Consider the following 22908-nt stretch of genomic DNA (forward strand, 5'->3'; position numbering starts at 1 on the left):
GGGCTGCAGTGTTATTTTAAAAGTAGGACAGTCCCTAGTGGCTCCCAGTTACAAAAATGTACATCAGAGATGTCCATTTCAGCAGGAGGCTTTGCAGTGTTTAATGCAATCTGAAAAGATGAATTTTGATAAAACACGTTGTGCTTGCTTCACTCTTCATTTGCAAATATGGAGATGACTCACTGGAATGTGTTCTCTTTTGTGTTTGGGGCACAAACAGCAACTTGGAGTCACCACTGATGAATGCAGTTTCGGAACCACAGCAGGGCGGTGGCAGCAGCTCAGGAAGCAGCCCGGGTAACTCCATCAGGGCTTGTAAGAAGGTAACCTTGCCTTATACCACCCTCTTCTCACCAGTTGAACTTGAACTCTAGTTTAGATTGACCTTCAAACACTGTTTCTAAAGGAGAAATAACAAAACCAAATGATAAAATGGCTCACATTTTGCTTCTCAAATAAGTCCTAGTGACATTAAAAAATGTAATTCATGCTGTAAAGTTGTTTGAATTCCTTGTATATTCTGGATATTAATCCTTTGTCAGATGTATATTTTGCAAATATTTTCTCTCATTCTGTTGGTTGTCTTTTCACTCTGTTGATTGCTTCTTTTGCTCTGCAGAAGCTTTTTAGTTCGATATAAAATCCCATTTGTCTATTTTTCCTTTGGTTGCCTGTGCTTTGGGGGTCACATTCATGAAGTCTGCACCCACTCCTACTTCCTGGAGTGTTTCCCTGTGTTTTCTTTAAGGAGTTTTATTGTTTCAGGATGTATATTTAGGTCTTTAATCCACTTGGAGTTGATTTTGGTATATGGTGAGAGGTACGGGTCTACTTTCATTCTCCTACATATGAATATCCAGTTTTCCCAGCACCATTTTCTGTTGAGGAAGTCTCTTCCTCAGTGTGTAGACTTGGTGCCTTTGTCAAAGATCAGATGGCTGTAGGTTTATAGGTTGATTCCTGGGTTCTCTATTCTATTCCATTGATCAGTGTGTCTGTTTCTATGTCAGTACAATGCTGTTTTTGTTATTATAGCTTTGTAGTATAGATTAAAGTCAGGTAATGTTATGCCTCCAGCTTTATTTATTTATTTATTTGCTCAGGATTGCTTTGGCTATGCGTGGTCTTTTGTTATTCTATTTAAATGTCTGGATGGCTTTTTCCATTTCTGAGAAAAATGTCATTGGAATTTTGATTGCATTGAATCTGTAGATCACTTTGGGTAATATGGACATTTTCACAATGTTAATTCTTCTGACTCAAGAGCATGGGATATCTTTCCATCTTCTTGTGTCCTCTTTAATTTCTCTCAATGGTGGTTTGTAGTTCTCTTCATAGAGATTTTTCACATCCTTGGTTAACTTTATTCATAAGTATTTTAATTTTTTGGTGGCTATTGTAAATGAGCTTTCTTGATTTCTTTTTCTGCATGTTCACTGTTGGAGTGTAGAAATGCTACTGATTTTTGTGTTGATTTTGTATCCTGCAACTATGCTGAAATCATTTATCAACTCTAAGAGGTTTTTTTTGTAGAGGCTTTAGGCTGTTCAATATACAGGATCATGTCATCTGCAAACAGGGACAGTTTGACTTCATCTTTTCCAATCTGGATGCCCTTTATTTCTGTCTCTTCTCTGATTGCTCTGCCTAGTACTTCCAACACTATGTTGAGTAGGAGTGGTGAGAGTGAGCATCTTTGTCTAGTTCCTGTTCAGGATGAGATTGGCAGTGGGCTTATCATACATGGCTTTAATTTTGTTGAGATACTTTCCATCTACACCTATCTTGTAGAGAGTCTTTATCATGAACAAATGTTGAATTTTGTCAAATGCTTTTTCAGCATCTATAGAGATGATCATATGGTTTTTGTCTTTGCTTTTATTGATGTGGTGTATCACATTTATTGATTTGCATATGTTGAACCAACCTTGCATCCCTGGAATGAATCCCACTTGATCATGGTGTACAAATTTGTGTATGTGTTGCTGTATTCTGTTAGCTTGTATTTAATTGAGGATTTTTGCTTGTATATTAAAAACCCAATTAAAAAATGTGCAAAGGAACTGAATAGAGATTTCTCAAAGGAGGATATATGAATGGCCAACAGACACATGAAAAAATACTCAACATCACTCAGCATTTGGGAATCCAGTTAGGATGGCTAACATCCAAAAGACTGAGAATGATAAATGCTGGAGAGATTATGGAGAAAAAGGAACTCTCATACACTGTTGGCAGGACTTCAAAATGGTGTGGCCTTTATGGAAAATGGTATGGAGGTTTCTCAAACAATTACAGATAGATCTACCACATGACCCAGCTATTCCACTGCTGGGAATATACCCAGAGGAATGGAAATCATCAGGCTGAAGGGATACCTGTACTCCCATGTTTATTGCAGCACTATTTGCAATAGCCAAGAGTTGGAGCCAGCCCAAATGTCCATCATCAGATGAGTGGATAAGGAAACTGTGGTATATCTACACAATGGAATACCACTCTGCTGTAAAAAAGAATGAAATACTACCATTCACAACAACATGGATGGACTTAGAGAAAATTATATTAAGTGAAACAAGACAGGCACAGAAAGAGAAATACCACATGTTCTCACTTATTTGTGGGAGCTAAAAATAAATAAATAAATATACAAACAAAGAATGGGGGGAAGAAGACACAACAATCACAACAATTCCTTGAACTTGTTAAGACAAGTGAACAGATATGATGTAGTGGTGGGAAGGGAGATAGGGAAGGGGAAAGAGGAATGGGTAAAGGGACATAAAAATCAACTACGATGTATATTGAAAAGTTAAAATATTTTTTAAAAATGTAATTCATGAAAATGAGCAGAAAACTCAAGCATTCTGGTAAGGTATAACATGAAAATTATAAGCCTGCATTGTCATACCACCTCAGCCCCAACATTTTTTCAAACTTAGTCATGGAAAACAGCTTCTTGGATCTCCTTTCAGAAAAGTCTTTACAGGTTTGAATGACTCAACTTATTACATTAAGCTCCTAAGTTTGCCTCTAAGAAAACTTAATGACTTTTCTCCTTTATATTTTCCTGAAGGGAAGGGTATGCTTGGCTTATTTTATTAGGAGAAACAGAATTGAATTTTCTAGAATATAGAATTTAGAGACAATAAACAATCTTGCTTTAAGATACTTGCAGAAAATTGCTATTTGAGCAACATAAAATCATCTAATTTAACTACCTCATTTTTCCAACCAGTACAACTAAAGTCCAGAAACTTAAAGTAAAAATCCCAAGATCCCAATTCCCCACCTAACGTTCTGTTACTATTTGATGCTGAATTTCAGAACAGAGTGTGTTTTTGTCTCATCCAAACTTATTAAAAAGTCTTATAGGTATAAATTAAGACAAATTCTGCTACTAAGCATATTGTGCATATAGATTATGTACAAGAGCACTTAAGAAGTTCATGGAAAGATTCATATTATCTTTTAATCCTATTTTTCTACAAATTTTTTGAAGTATCCTCATTATGTATGCAATATAAATTAAATACATGCATATGTGTGTGTGTATATGTGTATACATGTATTGATATATGTATACAGACACATCAATTTGTTGGTTACTGTACCTAGTTAAGCAACCTTATTTTTTTCCATTTCTAGTAAGCTTTCCAGTTTATAAGTATATCAATTAACAGATATCAGCACTGGAAACATCTATTTATTATATAAAAGTAGCATTAAACATACATTTATGAAAGTATTTGCATGTATTTATTCATAACCCAATATAAAAACAAACCTAATTAATTAAGAGCTCTTAGTAGTACATGTTTATGATCTAATATTCCTTCTCCTCTTATGAAATTCTTATAGGAAAGTCAGTGCTATAATTTTAGTTTTTAATGCAAAAAACTGAGGCATCATAATGCAAAATGATTTTGAATTACTTATAAATGAGTTAAAACTGCATGTCCCTAAGCCTTAGGTATATTCTATTAAACTCTGTAACTTCAAATTATAAAGTCTTCATCAGATGCTGTACATTTCACAAGCCTAAATAATTTAATTCATTCTAATTTTACAAATAAGTATATTCCTATTGATTAGAGTTTATGTGGTATTTAAAAGAAGATTAAAGCCAGACTGCTTGAATATGACAACCAGTTCCATCATTACTAGTTGTACAATCTTGAGCAAATTACCTTACTTCTTCATATCTCAATTTTTCCTCATGTGAAAAATGAAGATAATAATATTACCTACTTCACAGGGTTGAAGTGAGCATTCAATGAATTAACAGATGCAAAATGTTTAGAACAGTGCCTATCATATTGTAAGCACTCACAATAAAGATTGCCTAATGCTAACATTATTCTACAGAATAATTTTGTCAACAAGTGTACAGTCTCAGAAAAAATAATTCCAATATAGGTATTACCATGCTGAGAGAGTTTGTGATTTATAAGCTGTTATTTCATCTATACTTATTTCCTTGGAAAATAGATAGTCATTTTTTTTTAAATCACATCTGGAAGCTACTGAATTGACAGAGCTGTTTGGGGCTGAATGTTTACTTGAAAAATTAAAACCAAAATTTAATCACCAATTCTAAATGACTTCATCAGGATATACACACACACACACACATATATTTCTGTGTGTATGTGTGTATATACATATATATTTGTGTGTATACATATAAATATATGTGTGTGTATATATATATTTACCAATAAGAATTTAAAGTGTTAAATATAATTCCACTTATTCCACAGTTGTTTCTAGAACAAGTAGGTTGGATCATATAAAATTGCCTTTTTTACATATCAAAAATAATCAAAAATAGACAACTTCATGTTGTTCCACCTAATACACTCAAAACTCTGTTTGATCTTGGGGAGAAGTAAAAGGATTGATCATAAATGACCCCCACCATTGAAGAATTTACAGTCTGGTTTGAGAGATAATACTGGTTTCTCGTGTGAAAAGTCAAGCAGTAATTCATAAGTAAATAATTATGTGAGATAACTTATAGCAATATCTCAAGAAAGTATAAATTATGTGTAAAAAGAGTGTTATGGGCATTAAAAGCAAAGAGACAAAAAATTCAGCAAGGAAATGAATCTTTAGACTGGAGAATAAACAAGATTTGAATGGGGAAAAAAATATCCAACCAAATTTAGGAAGGGCTGCTGCAAATTAATGCAGAAGAAGTCAACAACTTTTTGAACTTTTTGAACTTCCAGAAGATAATGCATTTGTTGTACAATCAGCCTCTGAAAAATTGCAAACTGAAGTTTTTTCACTTGTTTCATAGTGAATCTCTGTGGGATGCAATGTGCCTTCATTATGTTGAATATCTGCTAGATTCTTCCCTACCTGGAAAACACTATATTTAATGTTATATTTCCACAATAGCTGGACATCTTTAATCCATGCTTTATTTCACAGACTGAAGATTTGCTAGTTGGGATATAGTAGAACCAAGCCTCTGAATAAGATTCATGTGAGGAAAGGATTGTTGGAGAAAAATCAATACCTGAAATATCCTTCTCTTTTTATGTCATGTTAACTACATCTGCCTTAAACTTAGACTTATCAAAGGCGGCAGACTGAAAACACTTCAGGTTCCCAGAGGCAGAGTTTAATCTTAACATGACATCTGATCATCTTTTTGAAGTTTCCAAAGCATTCTATGCCATGACTGACCTCCTTTAAACTGACTTAAACTTGCTGTCGACTGTGGCACAGATACATCCAAAGAATGACAGAACAGATGTCCCTTGATGTTTCATCTTATTCTGTAAAATACATTTTCACTTAAGTCCATATCTTTTTGATGACATGTAATTAACAAAAGCAATTCAATTAACATGGTGCAGGCATAGGCTTACAAATTGGAAGGCTTTTTCACAATCCAATCCTTGTCTCTAAAGACATTTTTAATAGTCAGAATTGTATTGCTCTTGGACAAAAGCCCCTCCAATACTTCCAAGAAGCTGAAAAGTACTTTCACTATGTTTAAAAGCTAGATGTTCACATAATGAAAAATAATTATAATACTCTGTATTTGTAGAAGCTGTTTTCTTCAAGGAAGAAAGAACTTTAAAAATAAATAAATAAATAAAACTAAAGCAAAATCAGAGTGATTGAGCTGTGTTCACCTTTCCATAGGAGGGAGACACTAGGAGTATAAACCACTCTCAGATCCGTAAACACTTTGTTCTGATCAAGCTGCCTGTCCATTGTCTTCAGGCCAGCTTCTTAAACCAGAGCATGACCTGTCCAGTTTTTGTCACACAGATAGTTGCTCTGTTTAATCACCGTTCTGCAAAAGTAATCAGAAGCATTGGAGAGATCGGGATATTTTTCAGAAAAGAATGGAGAATTGTCTTATGAAGAGTAATATTTAATGAAAGCTAATCTGGTAATTCTAAAGAAAATTCCTTAGAGCAAAGGAACACTGGAATCCAGATGCCAGGAGAGGCATACAGTCGACTGTACGTATCTGTGGGGTTTGCACCTGTAGATTCAATCAACCATGGATGGAAAATATTCAGAAAAGAAATTGTGTCTGCTCTGAGCATATACAGACTTTTTCTCATCATTATTCCCTAAACAATACATTATAACAGCTATTTACATAATAATTACATTATACGAAGTCATATTAGGTATTATGAGTAATCTAGGGATGATGTAAAGTATACAGGAGAATGTGCACAGGTTATATGCAAATACTACAGCATTTTATATAATGGACTTGAACATACGCAGATTTTCGTATCTATGGGAGGTCCTGGAACAAGTCCCCTGTGGATAGAGGAACAACTGTACCTGATGGGGAGGAGGGATGCAGTCGAGGAGGTGGAACCTGTATAGGGGCAGTGAGAGGAGAGGAAAAGGAACCTGGGTGAGACACATTTGGAAGTCAACATCAGTAGGATTCTGGCCATGAAGGTTAAAGAGAAGAATAAACTATGACTATTTGGGCTAAGACTTCCATGAGTGGTGTTAGAATTCAGACCAGTGGGCAGGAGGACTGGGAGAGAGCCAGGAGCAGAAGTCTATGAGTCCAGATTCAGCCCAGTTTTTTTCTAAGAGCCAGCCACAACATTCCCTCTGAGGGCAATTTTACGGATCACCTAAAGAAACCTTTGCAAGTCCTGAGCCAGCCATATCGACATCTAGGATGCTTCAGGGTTGAATTGAGGACAGAATGCAAATAAGGAAGCCTTCTGCTGGGGATTCATTTCCTCTGCCTTCAGCAAAAGCAGGTCGAGATGCTTTGTTTCTTCTCTTGCCTTCAAAGCAGTGGGTCCACCTGGAATAGTGTCAGCTGCAGGTGCTACACTGTGAGTTCATTCTTTGGAAAATGTCAGTGCAGTGACCCTATGAGGGAAACTTTGAAACTATCAGTTAGGCTTATTCTGTTCTCTACAGCTGAGTTCCTTGAGCATCCTTGCTATGTGTGAAGAACTCCTGGAAGGATCTTGCAGTGCCTTTTATTTTCTTTCTTTCCTTTTTTTTTAAACCAAAAAGTAGGACTCTGAAAACCCAGAATAGCTTAGAACATTTTGTGAAATTGAGGGTGATGCTGCAGTATTGGAATTAGGCAAGTGATTTTTTTTCTGAATTCTTGTTGTAATTACCACAAATCTTTATATTATATATCAAATTTCTCTGTCCAGAAATGGAAGAGGCCTTAAATTTAAAAATATCTAATTTGGCATTCAAAAATCCTCCTTCCTGTCTGGGAGTATTTTAAGAAAGGCTAGTCATCCTTGCTCCTGTCACTAGCCTCGGTGTCTCTTCTCTTTCGTTCTAGTCCCTCGTCTAAGTCTGTATTAGACATTACCTTCCCCACCAGTCCTAATGGCATTTATTTTTCCCATATTCTGCCAGGCTTCCCCTTCTGACTGAAGTGCTCAGTACTCAGCCCTGCCAGTGTCAGAGCGGGTAGGAAGGATATGGCTAAGATAAATTTGAACACCCCTCCTCAGGGACCCTGTGGCTCGTGAATCCCTCACAGTGAGCCCCCTCATTTGTATGTCCACATTTACTAGGTTTATCTCTGCCTTTTGAGGAGGGGACCTGCCTTGAAAACCCATATAAAAGCTCCCATTCCCTAAGCTGGGGATCATCCAAGAATCGGTGTATCCCTTAAAAACTGCTGTGTTTATCTGCATACATCTTAAAAGGTAATCATTTCCAGTAGCTTTTTCCCAAGGAGAAAACAGTCTGGGAAAAGAAAATGGTGACTTTCTTTTAATTGCCAAAGGCCAAAGGCACACACCAATGCTCAAGTTGTACATGGTCATTAAATCCATTGTCCCTTTGTCCAGTGTCAAATTCTGCACTACCTACGTTTTGCATACCAACAGAAAATAACCCAAAAATCAATGGTCGGCTTGGATGCACATCATATATTTTCCTACATGTGTGTTTTTTTTTATGTTTTGCTTCTCCTAACATTAAAGTCACATTCCCTTCACTGGTCATATAAATATTACAATATTAAACTGACTCTAAATAGCAGTTAATCAGCTGTCCTGTATTTAAATCTCACTTGATTCTGTTTAAATCATTACCGACCATTCATAAATTATAGTATACTTGCATTTCCTGAGAGTATCTGTTTTTGTAAATCTTAAATTTTATACTTGAGACTCAAAGTCTGTTGTCACCTTTATGTGGAAAAAGCTCTGATCAGCTTTCAAAGCATTCTTCAGCCAACTGACATTGGTGTGATATGCCAGGAAGAGATAAATGCAACTTCATACTTCTTCACCAGTCCCAGTCAGTTTCCTAGCTCTGAACGTTCTCTGTGCTCTTAGGCCATTCTTATGACTACAATGAGATTCAGTGTGGCTTCCAGGATGCAATAACTGAGTGGTCCTGGGAAAACAGGGAGACATCTGAGACTGTACTGAAGCCACATAGTTCATTTCTTCTGGCCACATAGGATGCACTCTGGCCTAGGTTAACATACAACGTCTCTAAATTACTGACATGGGGACATTAATTTCAAAGAATGGAGCCCTCTTGTTCATGAAATATTTCCATTTTATACTCAGATGGTTACATTCTTATGTGACATCTGTGAGAAATGAATGCTCCAACTATCAGTATATTCTATATTTATTTACCAGAGGCACTCTTAGTTAGGTCAGGTGTATTTATGAAAAGCATTCCATAGATAAGGACTCTCCTGCTAGAAAAATACAATTCACTTATCCAGAGGTCAGTCATCAGTATGTTTATCATGAGATATGACCATGTCACCTTCTTTCTTATCTGGAGTATTCCTTCCTCCCTGCTCCACAGTAGACGGAGAGAGTGAATTGCAGGCTCACTGCTAACCATATCCTTCCCAACCAACTATGCCTTTGATCTGGTAACTTCTTCTCGATAATGGAGAATTATTTTATTCCAAGAGCTAAAAGAACTCCATTATTTTCCAATGCTGTTCTAATGATCAATTATGAGATTTCCAAATTTTAGTAGGTGTCAATACTATAATGCAAGAATGTTTCACATCCGACCAAATAGAATTACAGAATATGGCCTATGAATAATCAAGCATGATTATTCATACTTTGGAAACCATTTCTCCTTTTTATCAAAAAAGGCTAATACACCGGAACTCAGGCAGTCATCTAGTAAAATCATCATTAAAAGGAAAATGTTATCTTAACATTTAATTAAAACTTTTGAGAAATGGAGACTAAATCGCTGAGATTCTAGGCCAATCTTTTTCTTCCACACAGTGATTTTATTCTCAGTTTGTATCATTGTTTCTTTTCAGTAATTCAGTGTGCTTTAAATAGACATCACACAGTTTCCCCGTGAAGTAATAAAAAGGTATTATATCCCAGAGTGGAAAACAAAAGACCACAGAATTCTCAGAAAGTGTGCTAAGGCACAGGATAAATCAACACAAAGTATGTAAAATTACACCAAATCATCTGACTTCTAGTTGTCTGTGTTTGTGTGTATGCTAGACTTTTAAGCTATTATAAAAATTTAAGTCAGCAATTAAACAATAATTAAGCCAGTCACTAAACTTTCCAAAATTATAATTTAAAAAGTTGTAGAATCTTAGAGTGCTTCCAGACATTAAAAATATCTAGCCCAGTTCATCCATGGATTTCTTTACATTGAAAGATAAAAGGTTCTTTTTCCATCACTGGGAAACTTAATTCCCACCACTTCTTCCCCACCCCCTCACTCTGCACCAGTCTTTATATCTCTTTGCTGTGCTTCAAATACCCACGCACACTCCTGCTCTGAGCCTTTGTTTTCGCCAATGACCTTTCCTCTCCTCGGGATGCTGCTCTGTCCTCAGACAGGGGTGTGACTGGCACCTCACTTCATTCAGATCTCTGCTCAGCATCACCCTTCGAGGGGCGGGCCAAGGCATTCTTTTAAAAATAGAATCTCTTACTTCTTTATCTCTTTATCTGGCTTTATTGATCTTCACAGTAGTTTTCATCATCTGGTATATACATGTTGATGTATTATGTATTTGATTATGGTCTGTCCTCTCTCAACAGAATGCAAACAAAAATGTCTTTGTGGTTATTCTCATCTTGTCCCCCATTCTCCTGTTAAATAAACAATGCCTAGAAAAACAGCAGGTGCTCAACAAGTAACTGTTGAATGAACGAAAAAGAGAGTGAAAACTTAATATAGATGGTGCATTACTCCGTTTTTGTGTTGCTATAATAGAATACCTGAAACTGGGTAATTTATAAGGAAAAGAGGTTTATTTGGCTCACGATTCAGGAACAGCTGCATCTGGGGCAGGACTCAGGCTGCTTCTACTCATGGCAGAAAGCGGCAGACAGCAGCGGATGCAAAATCACACAGCAAGAGGAAGCAAGAGAGAGAGAGAAAGGGGAGGTGCCAAGCTCTTTTTAAACAACCAGCTCTGAAGGGAACTAATGGAATGAGATCTCACTCACTACCCCCACCCCAGGGGGGGCATTAATCTATTTATGAGGGACCCACTCCCTATGACCAAGCACCTCTCAACACTGTCACACCGGGAATCAGATTTTGGCATAATCTTTGGGGGCACAACATACCCAAACTCTATCAGATGGCATTATCCTTCTCTTATAACAGAATTCCAAAGTTAATGTCAGATACAGAGTCTAATTAATGTTTCTGAATATGATTTGAGCCAAAATGCAATCCAAGTTAAAATCTTAATTTAAAAAATATTTAAAATTAAAAGGAAAATAAACTGCAATGAAATATCACTATGCATATATTAGAATGACTACAACAAATTTAAAAGCAAAAACTGACACCACCAAGAAGGATGTGGAGCAATTTGGGCTCTTGTATCTTGCTGGTGGGAATGGAAAATGGCCAATCCACTTTAGAAGACAGTTTATCAGTTTTGTATAAAGTTACCATGTGACTTAGTAATCTCCTTTCTGGGCACTTACCCAAGCAAAGCAAAAACTTAAATTCAGACAAAAATTTGTGGGCAAATATGTATAGTGGCTTTATTCATACTTGCTCCAAACTGGAAGAAACCCAAATGTCCTTCAACTAGTGAATGGACTTTTTAAAACATCTGTGTACGTCCACACCATGAAATACTACTCACCAATTAAAGAAAGCAAACTAATATACACAGCAATATAGCTGAATCTCCAACATTAGGACAAATGAAAGCAACAGGTTACAAAGGGTTACATACTATATGGTTCCATATACAAGACATCCTGATAAAGGCAAAATTGTAGGGATAGAAATCAGACAAACAGCTGCCAGGGACTGGGACCCAGGAAACACTTGACTGAAAGGAACAGAAGGGATTTGGGGGGAAACGGAGCTGCTCCACATTTTGATTGGGCTGGTGACTATGCAACTATGTGCATTTTTCAAAACTCATAGAACTTTATACAAAAAAGGATGATTTTATTGGAATGTGGTATCTCTATCAAGAAAATATAACCTGCAGTAGAGATGTCATTATATTGCCACACAAGGAGGCTATAACATCTGAGTACTTGCCTTCATGCTAATCAGCTCTTTGCCATGTTTATCAATCATGGTTCAAATTCAAGTGAACCCCTCATATTACCATCTTCTTGTGTAAGAAATATATAATAGAATTTCCTAGAAAGAGTCTAGAACAGCAATTGCAGTCCAGAGAGTCTTCTCTGGGTGATGCTATGACTCTTCTAATGGGCTTCTCTGACTCCCTTTTTCTGTATCTCCTCTTGATTTTTCTCTCCTCATCTCCAACACACATTCATTAAAACTTTGTGTCATATAAAAAAGGATAATTCCTTTGGACAGTGCTTCCAAATCTTGTTCACATCATGACACATATTCTAAAAATAATATTTGTTTGGAACCCTTGAGTAAGCAAGATTGGCCAGGGGTACTTGCCCAGGAATGGCCACCTCAGACCCTCTCCAGCCTCCAGACAGCTGAGGGCATCGATTTCTCAATGTCTCAGCGTATCTTCACTTCTGAGTCCACCTATTTGGGGGAAGAGAAAAACAAATTTCTGCTTTGGAAGAAGAATGAATTCCTTGTTGTGATGGCATTGTGCCATTAATTTTAAGCAGCATTCCATCATTAATTACAATTAGCAAATATAGCATTTTGTGTGTGAAATTTCCCTCTCTTAAAAGCTTTGAGGATGCTTCACATCTTTATGCTTATGATGATCAGAAAAAATGAAATGTTTTCATAGTATAATACTAGACAATGGGGATCATACTCAACATTAAAATTCTGTTACCTTTTTATAAAACTCTTGAGGGAAATAAAAGCCTTGGGGAGATATAAAACATCACTGTGTGCATAGATTTAACTTTAAAATTTTCTTTATATTGAATAAATCACATGATTAAAAAAACTCACAAATTTTCCTTTTGAAACACAATCATCAGAGAGGAAAATTACACGTCTATATTACATTAAATATAAGAGGTTTGGTGCCTATAGTCTCTTTCTGTTGCTTATAATAGAATGCCTAAACTGGGTAATTTATAAGGAAATGAAATTTATTTTTTACAGTTTTGGAGTCTGGGAAGTCCATGATCCAGGGAACACTTCTGATGAGAGCCTTTTTCTTGGTGGTGACTCTCTACAGGAACACAGGGTATCACATGGTGAGAAAATGGCCTTAGCAAGAGAGAACTAACCTTCTCACTTGACTTCCTAATAAAACCATTAGAATCACACCCATTACACTGTGAATGGACCAATCCATTCATCAGAGAACAGTCTTCACAATCTAATCAACTCTCAAAGGCACCACCTTTCAATGATTGAACTTCCCACTCTCTTAAAATTATTCTGATGGAAATCAAGTTTCAAATACATAAACTTTTGGGGGACTCATTTAATCCATAGCAGTGCAAAACAACTAACAGTTGCTCAAAACCAGCAATATGCTGAAAGATAAGTGTGGGATATAAATTGAATAAGATACTCATATACTCTATAATACTCATAACTAGTGGGAAGGAAAAGACACGTACACACATTACAATATTCTGAAGGAGAAATTTTGTTTTTACTATAAAGATTCTGCAGGAACAGAGAAATATTTGATATGGGGGCAGAGCTCAGTTTCAGTTAGATCTTAATGGTTGGGGAGGGACATTGATGAAAAGCTCAGGGGGCAGGTGGAAAAATGTATGCATCATAAAAGCTGTAAGGTGGGGTTCTTTAGTAAATGGTGGGTTATAGCAGAGTACATTTGCAGGGGAATAATCAGAAACAAAGCATGGAAACACTCAAATTCTGTAAAGTGCAATATCTTAATCATCAGAGCTTATTAACTATTCATGAAAAGATTAGTAAGTGGAAGCTGAATTATAATCTGTCTTAAACACCATGCCATAGTTTGGCAATAAGCCCACAAAATGTTGGACTCACCTATATCAAATTCTGTCCTTCTCTGTTTCCTAGGCCCTAGCTTAGTTGTTTAGTACTACAAGGTCCTCACTGATGTTTATTGAGTCAGTCAATTGAGATTAAGGTCTTGGGAAACAATTACATAACATCAGTAATAATAACAATAATAATAACACCTACTCTTTGTGAACACTTAATAATCAGATACTATGTACATTCATTGTTTCTAACATCTGTAAAAGTCCCTCATTGTGAGAAGGATTACTGCCCCCATTTTGTAGATGGGAAAACTGAGTATCAATGAGGTTGAGTGACTTGCCTTAGACTTCACAGTTAATTAACGGCAAAATTGGGATTTGAAGCCCTGTTTGTCTCCAAAGCTTACATTCTTTATCCTTTATTCTTGTTTCAGTGAGCTAGATGGATTCAAGAAGTGAGAGGTAAGGTGGATAGGGAGACGAAAGAAACAATTTCAACATAAAAGCTTAGGGCTCCTGTGGGTGCCCAGCCTTCCCTCACTTCCCTGCTCAAGTATCATACCTGTCTTAGTACATTCAAACTGCCATAGCAAAATACCTTAGACTGGGTAATTATGAACAACAGAAATTTATTGCTTACAGTTCTGGAGGCTGGGAAGTCCAAGATCAAGGAGCCAGTAGATTCAGTGTCTGGTAAGAGCTCATTTCTCATAGATGGCAGCTTCTTGCTATTCCCTCACATGGTAGAAGGGCAAAAAGGTTCCCTTAAGTCTCTTTCATAACTCCACTAATGTGATTCTCTAGGGCAGAACCCTCATAACCCTCATAACCTAATCACCCCCATCAAAGACCCTACCTCTTATACCAACACATTGGAAATTAGATTGTAACAAATGAATTTTGGAGAGACACAAACACTCAGACCATAGCAATCCCTGTCTCTTTTATTCTCTATCACTGCACGATGTTGATTTCTTCACAATATGTACCACAGTTTGTAATAAAATGTGCATTTCGATGCTCCTTTATTTACTGTTTGGCTCCCATGCCAGATTTTAAGCTTTGTAAATATGGAGACCAGTTCTGTATTATTCATTACTGTATTACCCAGAGACTAGTTCACAGCATACACTAAAACCAAAAACATTTGCTAACATTAAATGAATTAAAGAAAAAATTAAACTTTAGAGAGTGGAATATAAGACTAGGAATAGACAAATAATGTTCCAGATGGCACGGAAGTTTCAAGCCAGGGTAACTGGAAAAATTGTCCTGCTATCAATTGCAAAATCTGGAAGTCGGGGTTTCTTTTAGGGACTAGAAATGGGGGGAGAGATAGTTTGTATGAGGGTACTTCAAAAAGTTCATGGAAAGACTCATATTATATTTCAATTCTATTTTTCTGTGAACTTTTCGATGTACCCTTGTATTTAGACAGAAAGAGTACAAGGTAGCAGCAGGAGATCCGAGAATAATAACTCACAGTTAGAAATGTGGAAAGTCAAGCTCTAGCGAAAGGTCAAAGCTGGAGAGAAAGATGGGTGAGTCATCCTTCCAGGTGGTAATTAGTGCCCTGAGAGCCCATGAGCTCTCCGAGGATTGCAGGGACTGGAAAGAGCAGCACACTGAAGACCATACTAGAATATGCAATACTTACATTTAGGGCATTGCAGGAGGAAAAACTGGTTAAAAAGAGAAACTTGTCCTCCCCTACTTCCCCAACAACCCCAGACAGCTCAGATTCATCTTTCAACTCTCTGGCCAAGTGCAAAGTTTTTCACTACCTCTTGCTCCTAGGTAGAACTGACCACTCCATCTTTGGTGACATCTGACCTGAATTGCCACTGATCAAAACATCTTCTATCCTTTATCACAGTCCTCTGAGTTTGTGTTCCCCGTCTATTAGAGTTTTCTTTCCAAAAGGGCAGCTGTCATTTTTATTCATCTTAATATTCCCAGTGTCTAAAGTCAAAAGAGCTCAATGGACACTTATTGACTGAATATTGGCTGAGAAAAGAGAGTAGAGAATCAGGAGGAAAAAAACAAGAATAGCACATCACAAATAAATATAAAATAGAGGAATTATCAAATGTCATAAAAAAGTCAAGAAAATGTTAAGATGAAAAAATATTCTCAAATTTTGCTGCATTCTCATACTAATAGCAATTATGTATCAATTGCCTATTCTGTTAAGAAGTTAGCCCTTTACAAAGACTTTCTAGTTTGATCCTTGGAACACTCTTCTGAAGTGGCTTTAATTGTCCGCATATAACATGCAAAAACTAAGTCCCACCCGCAGAAGTTAAATGACTTGCCCAAATTCAGTAATTTCATTGCTGCCTCTACAACTCTGCCAGTAACCATAAGTTACTGTCTCCTGCAATCTAAATTACTTTAAAAAAAAATCAAGGCACTGCTCAGCAATGTTTAGGCCTGTGCCCAGGTTACTAAGAGTCTGTATCCCCCTCTCTGTCTCATATTAATATTAAATTCCTACTACTTGTTTCTCCATGTAAAAATGAAAGGAACTATAACATATAACAGCAGGATGTTTCTACCCTATTTAGGACACCCATGAAATTTCAAGAGAAAATGTGCCATTATTATTTCAAACTTGTGAACGCACAGCACATTCATTATTATATTAGCTCTTAATATGACATAAGTAAGCCCATGACTAAAAATAGCAGATAAATAAATGAGCCATTGACAGCCTGGAGAGTTTTTCTCTTTTCCTCTCAGCAGGGAGATTACATTCATAAAGCTTCAAAACCATTAAATTCTCAAGCACATATTCTTCCTTCAAGCACTTTTCTTCTAATGGTTTGCCCAAAACGTTAAACCAAAAGCTTTTCACAAGTTAAAATTGCTTAACATGTGATGCTAAGTGGTTTATTGAAGCCTACATTTTTACTCTCCTTATTTATTTGGATTTTAATGCATTTGGAAAAGTGAGAGGCAGCCAGAACAAAAAAAGCCAGGGAGGAAGAGGGTTGCATGATGTTTGGTGAAAGAAGAACCTTCAGATCACTTGGTTTAATTGTTTACAAAGGTCAGACTGAGGCTGGATACAGTAAGTGACTTAACAGTGAGTCAGGACTGGAGATCCAACTTCCTGACCACTCAGACCAAAGCCCTGAGGGAGGGATGGATAAACTGGGATATGGTAGAACCTGAAGATGAGAAACTATGTAATTTCACAACATGCCATGGAAGACTGCTTTAGTGGAGACCCTGGGACCTGAAAGGAGGCCCTGGAGACCCTGGGGAACTCAAATGCTAGTTCTTCACTAACTAGATGCTTGAATGTGTCCCCCAAAGTTTCGTGTATTAGAAACTTAATCCCACTGTGACAGTGTTAAGAGGATGAAAAAATCCTGTTATGGTAATTGAAAGGTGGGGCCTTTAAAAGGTGATTAAATTGTGAGGACTGTACACTTGTGAATAGATTGTTTCGTTCATGGAGTAACAGGCATGGTTCTGATAGCTTAAAAGGAGAACAAATGAGGAGTGAGCTCTCTCTTGCTCAGCCTTTCACCATGTGACACTCTGGTCACTGTAGAGTCACCATCATTGAAGAAGCCCCTCACCAGATGTGTTCCCTGAACTTTGGACTGGACTTCCCAGACTCCAGCACTGTGAGAAATAGGTTTTATTTCTTTATAAATTACCCAGTTTCTGGTATTCTGTTATATGCAATAAAAACAGGCTAATACACTAGACAAATTAGTGACAGCCTAAGCCTGGGAAAAGGGAATAATTCTTTTTATTATAGCCAATGTTTATTGGGCATTTGCTATGAGTAGGCAGTGTTTAAAGCAGTTTACATATATTAGCTCTTCGATTCTACCTCATAAGTCTAGAGTTTTAATTCAGATAATGTATGTTAGAGCCTTCACCAAGAGACTTCTCAATACATGTAGTATTATTTGATCAATAATTAAAGAATGTAAGTATTTGATAATTAGTAATGTAAATATTAAGAACATTTATGGAAAATTTATTTTACTTATTGACATAGTCAGATGAACTATTTTTTAATTATGATGAATAAAATTAAAATTTTTTTTCCTTTTTGTCTTTTTTCGTGACCGGTAACAGGATCGCAACCCTCGGTGTCGCGCGCGCACCGCGCTCAGCCAGTGAGCGGACCGGTCTCTATATGGGATCCAAACCCTCGGCGGGAGCGCCGCCACACTCCCAAGCGCCGCACTCAACCGAGTGCGCCACCGGGCCGGCCCTAAAATTAAAATTTTAAAGTTACATATTGAATGAATACTCTCACCAAACAAAGAATTTCTCTTCAAAATATTTTTTTAAGCATTGAAAGATTTAGGTTTTGTTTTAAATTTCACTTTCTTACTCTGCCTTTACAGGAGAATTTCTCTCTCCTGTAAAGAGAAGATACTTAGGGAAGGTACTCAGTTTTCCAGGGAAATTGAATAGCCAAATGAGAAGTCTTTCTAAAATTTTCCATTGAGCGAGTGGATCCATAAAGCACCTGACTTTTTTCTAACTCCTACTGTAGAACAGGGCATGGTCATTTTATATTTTTAGTTATTATTTATTGTAATAATGGGTGCAAAAAAAAATCCTTAAAGGAGAAGATTCAGATTAATCCCTCTGTGCTTATTTCTCAGTGTTAGAGAAGTTAAATGCAGGAAAAATCTTCCAGGTAACCAGCTCTTTTCCAATCAGATTCATCATCAGACAGCCCCTTTCACAGCTGTGGGAATCTCACAGTGGGAAGTGTCAGGCCGATGGCTTTTGGGATCTCTTCTTCTGCTTCTCTGTGTTTCACCAGGAAAATGTGCCAGCCCAGCCACCATTTTCTGAAAGGCACAAGTGAATTGCGTCTGAACTCTGTTCCCCTCCTCAGGCTTACCGAGGACAAGAATAAATCAAGTGCTGATAAATGACAGTTCCTTTTTTCTGTTTATTTATTGTATTGTAGCCACGATATCATATGCCCTGAATATATCAGAATGTAGGCAAGGTCCAGGGCCTAAATTCTAAGGAGTGAACTTCGGAATGACTAAGAAGTGATTCCGTTTATTACACGCCATTGTAAAGTATTATTAACCAGTACATTCATTGGATGCATGCATTTTAAATCTTAATGTTCTTATGGTACAGAGTTAATGAGTGTTTTGTTTTATTGATGACTGTTCCAAATTCTAAGAATTAAAGAAAGGCAAGGAGCGGATGCACGATGACATCAGTTTGTATAATGATAATTCAAACAGATGTAAATGCATGCTTTTTTTTGAGAAATTAAAATACCGACAATACTTGCCAAGTAGATTAATTAAATTATATCACTTATGTCACAAAATATTTCTTCTTCTTAAAAAAACTTGTCAGAATTTCACTAATGAAAAACTAACTTTAAAAAGAAAGTCCATAAGAAAATGTAGTTTTATTTATAAAAATTAGATGCACGTAGCTTTTCAGAAACACACCGTAAATCAGACTCATTTATATGAGTATAAAAGGCAGCGCTGTTACTGTGGATTGAATGTCCTCCCCAAACTCATAGAAGTTTGATACCTATTGTAACAGTGTTAAGGAAGTGGGAAATCCAACTGTGGTATCTGAAAGGTGGGTCTTTAAGAGTTGATTGGATACTAAGGACCTTGCTTTCATGACTGGATTAATTCATTCATGGAGTAATGGGTTAAAGGTTTAGTGGACTGTCATAAGAGGGGCACTGGTGGCCTTGTAAGGAGAACAGGTGTGCACATTAGAGCACTCTTGCCATTCTCACCGTGTGATATCCTACATTGCCACAGGACTCTGTAGGAGATTCCCACCCAAAATAGGCCCTCATTAGATGTACCCCTAGGACCATGGGCCTCCCAACCTCCAAAACCCAGTTTCAGGTATTCTGAACATGGACTAACACAGAAAACTGGTACCATAAGTGAGATGTTGCTTATAAGAAATACTTGAAAATGTGGAAGCAGCTATGCAACTGGGTGATGGGAAGAAACTGGAAGAAGCTGGAGGAACAGGCTGGAGAAATCTTAGATTCCAGTGAAGGTTTAGAAGAAAAGAAGACCAGGGAAAGTTTAGAAGTTAGAGATTAGTTAAATGGTGGTGACCAGAATGCTGATACAAATACGGACTGTAAAGACCATTCAGAGGTGGTCTCAAATGTAAATTAAATGGAGCTTATTGAAAACTCGAACAACAGCCACCTTATTATGAATTGTCAAGGAACTTGGCTGGATTATATCCATGACCAAGGGTTTCATGGAATGTGAATCTTAAAAGTAATGAACCAGGGTATTTGGCAGAGGAAATATCTAACCAGCAAAACATTCAAGCAGCTGTATGGCTAATGCCAACAGGCTATGCTGAATTACAGCAACAAATGCATACCATAAAGCCAGAATTTATAATTAAAAGAGAAGCAAAGTGTAAAAACTTGGAAAACTCTCAGTCTGGCCATGTAAAGAATGAAAAGATATGTTCAAGAGAGAAAACCAAGAAGAGTGCAACTCAGCGACCATCTGTGAAGGAGATTAGTACAGAAGGAGGGGCTCATCGAGAGAACAGAAGAAAAACCTTGAAGGCATTTCAGAGATCTCTCAGGCTGCCCCTCCCATCACAGACTCAGAAGCCTAGGGAGACAATGGTTTTGGAAAATAAGACTGAGACACCCCCCTCAAACTTGCTGCCCAAGGCCACCTCAGGACGCTGCTCTGTGAACCCACACCCCAGCTGCTTGGGGAGCTCCAGCCATGGCTAAATTGTCCCCAGGTTCTGCTTGACCTGCAGTTTCAAAAGATACAAGCTGGAAGCCTTGGCTGCTTCCACATGGTGTTAAGTCTGAAGGCTTGCAGAATTCAAGAGCTGTGGAGTCATATCAGCCTCCACCCAGATTTTAAGGGATGTATGGAAAGAGATTTGTCATGGGGGCTGAGACACCACAGACAGCCTTCACTAGAGCAATGCCAAGTGGAAATGTAGGGTTGGAGTTGCAGCAGAGAACCCTGACAATGGCCATGCTCAGTGGAGTCGTGGGAGCAGGACAACCACCCACTCCCTAAAACTGTAGTCCTACTAAGCGTGCAACACCAGCCTGGGGCACCTGAAGCATGGGTCCAGGGAAGCCATAGGGGCAGGGCTTCCCTAGGACTTGGAGGCCCAACTTCTTCACCAGTGTGCAGAGGATGCCAGACATGAAGTCAAGGTAGATTGTTTTCCAGCTTTAAGATTTAATGCCTGCCCTCCTGGGCTTCAGGCATGCTTGGGACCTGTTAACCTTCATTTTGGCTCATTTCTCCCTTTTGCAAGGAGAATTTCTGTCTTAAGCCTGTCCTACCATTGTATTTTGGAAGTAAATAATTTTCCTTGATTTCAGAGATGGGACTTTGGACTTTTGAGTTGAAACAAATTAAGACTTTGGGAATGAAATGAATGTATTTGTATATGAGAAGGACATGAGTTTTTTTTGGGGGGGGGGGCAGAGGTGGAATGCTATGGATTGAATGTCCCCTCCAAATTCATTGTAGCTTTATCCCCATTGTAAAAGTGTTAAGAGGGTGGGAACTCCAACTACGGTATCTAAAAGGTGGGGCCTTTAAGAATTGATTGGATCATGAGGACCATGTTCTCATAAATGGGTTAATTCATTCATGGACTAATGGGTTAATGGCTCAGTAGGTTGTCACAGGAGTGGCACTGATGGCTTTATAAAGAGAGTAGGTATGCACATTAGAGAGCTATTGCCATTCTCGCCATGTGATAATCTGCATTGTCACAGGATTCTGTAGGGGGTCCCTACCAAGAATAAGGCCCTCACTCCCTGGACTGTAGACTTTCTAGACTCCAAAGAAGTCTAGAAAGACATAAACTTCATTTTTTAAAATACATTACCCAATTTTAGTTATTATGTTATAAGTGACAGAAAAGACCAAATCCAAAGTCAGGCTCCAAACGACCTGGGGAAAAAAATCCAAACATGTCTGAACCTCAAGGTCTTCATCCTCAAAATGACAATTTCTGTAAAGATCCTTATTTTTGAGATAATTCTTACCTTATAGCTTTGCAATGAAGATTAAATGAAGAAATAATTTTTTAAAAAAAACATTTTAGCACATTCTAAGCATGCAAAAATAGTAGCTTCAACTATTAATACTACAAAATGCATAACTAAAATTACACCCTAGACCAGAATAGATGCTAAAGAAAATTTGCCTTCACACATCTGAAAAACTTTCAATCTAATAATTGCAGACAGAAAGCATCCAGTTTTCTATTGTCCTTTGCAGTTCCTTCCAAATACTAACCAAATATATATATTCTGAGAGGATAATCTGCCATCTGCATAGCTCAGTGTTTCACACCTGTCATCTCACTGAATACCCCCAATGATCACACCGGGTGGTTATTATTACCCCCATTTACAGGTGTGGAAACTGAGACTCAGAGTTTAAGTCAGCTCCCCAAGGTCACCCTGCTACAAATGACTAAGACAGGATTTCAACCCAGCTTGACCACAAATACCCATGCTCTTAAACCCTTTTCTATGCTGGGAATTAAAGTGAATGGCAGTGAGGAGATATGAAGTTAGAGCCATTTTTCTACTTTAAATAAAGTTAATCCAGATCAACAGTTCTCAATTTTTTTGACCTAAAAATCCTTTTCCACTCTAAAAAAAGTACTAGGGACCTCATGAAGCTTTTGTTTATATGGGTTATTCTTATTGATGTTTGTCATATTACAAATTAAAGCTAAGAAATATTTCAATTTATTTATTTAATTTTAAAATAACAATAACAAGTTAAAACCACAATAATTTATTTAAAAAATAATTTAAAAATAATAATAAACATGTTAACATATATAACCAATTTTTATGAAAAATATCTGTTTTCTAAAATGAAGCAAAACCTTTCAGTGAGAAGAGTGACTTTAATGTACATGTTTGCAAATCTCCTTAATGTCTGGCTCAGTAGAAGACAGCTGGGCTTTTCTGTCTGCTTATGCTTTCAGCTTCTGGAAGACTCCACTGAATACCCATCAGACAATGAGAGTG

The 22908-nt window shown here is 37.2% G+C and overlaps 1 protein-coding gene across 2 annotated transcripts in view; it reads left to right on the plus strand.

Annotated features, from left to right (window-relative positions):
- Positions 1–227: 227 nt before the first annotated feature.
- SPHKAP (SPHK1 interactor, AKAP domain containing) overlaps positions 228–22908 on the plus strand; it is a 141854-nt gene continuing 119173 nt past the window's right edge. For both annotated transcript variants that reach the window (XM_008586870.1, XM_008586869.1), the window contains exon 1: positions 228–323. In XM_008586870.1, the coding sequence (XP_008585092.1) occupies positions 240–323 (84 nt within the window). In that variant the 5' untranslated portion in view covers positions 228–239. The remainder of the gene's footprint in view (positions 324–22908) is intronic.

Source organism: Galeopterus variegatus, unplaced genomic scaffold (assembly GCF_000696425.1).
Source record: "Galeopterus variegatus unplaced genomic scaffold, G_variegatus-3.0.2 Scaffold4161, whole genome shotgun sequence".
Taxonomy (NCBI): Eukaryota; Metazoa; Chordata; class Mammalia; order Dermoptera; family Cynocephalidae; genus Galeopterus; species Galeopterus variegatus.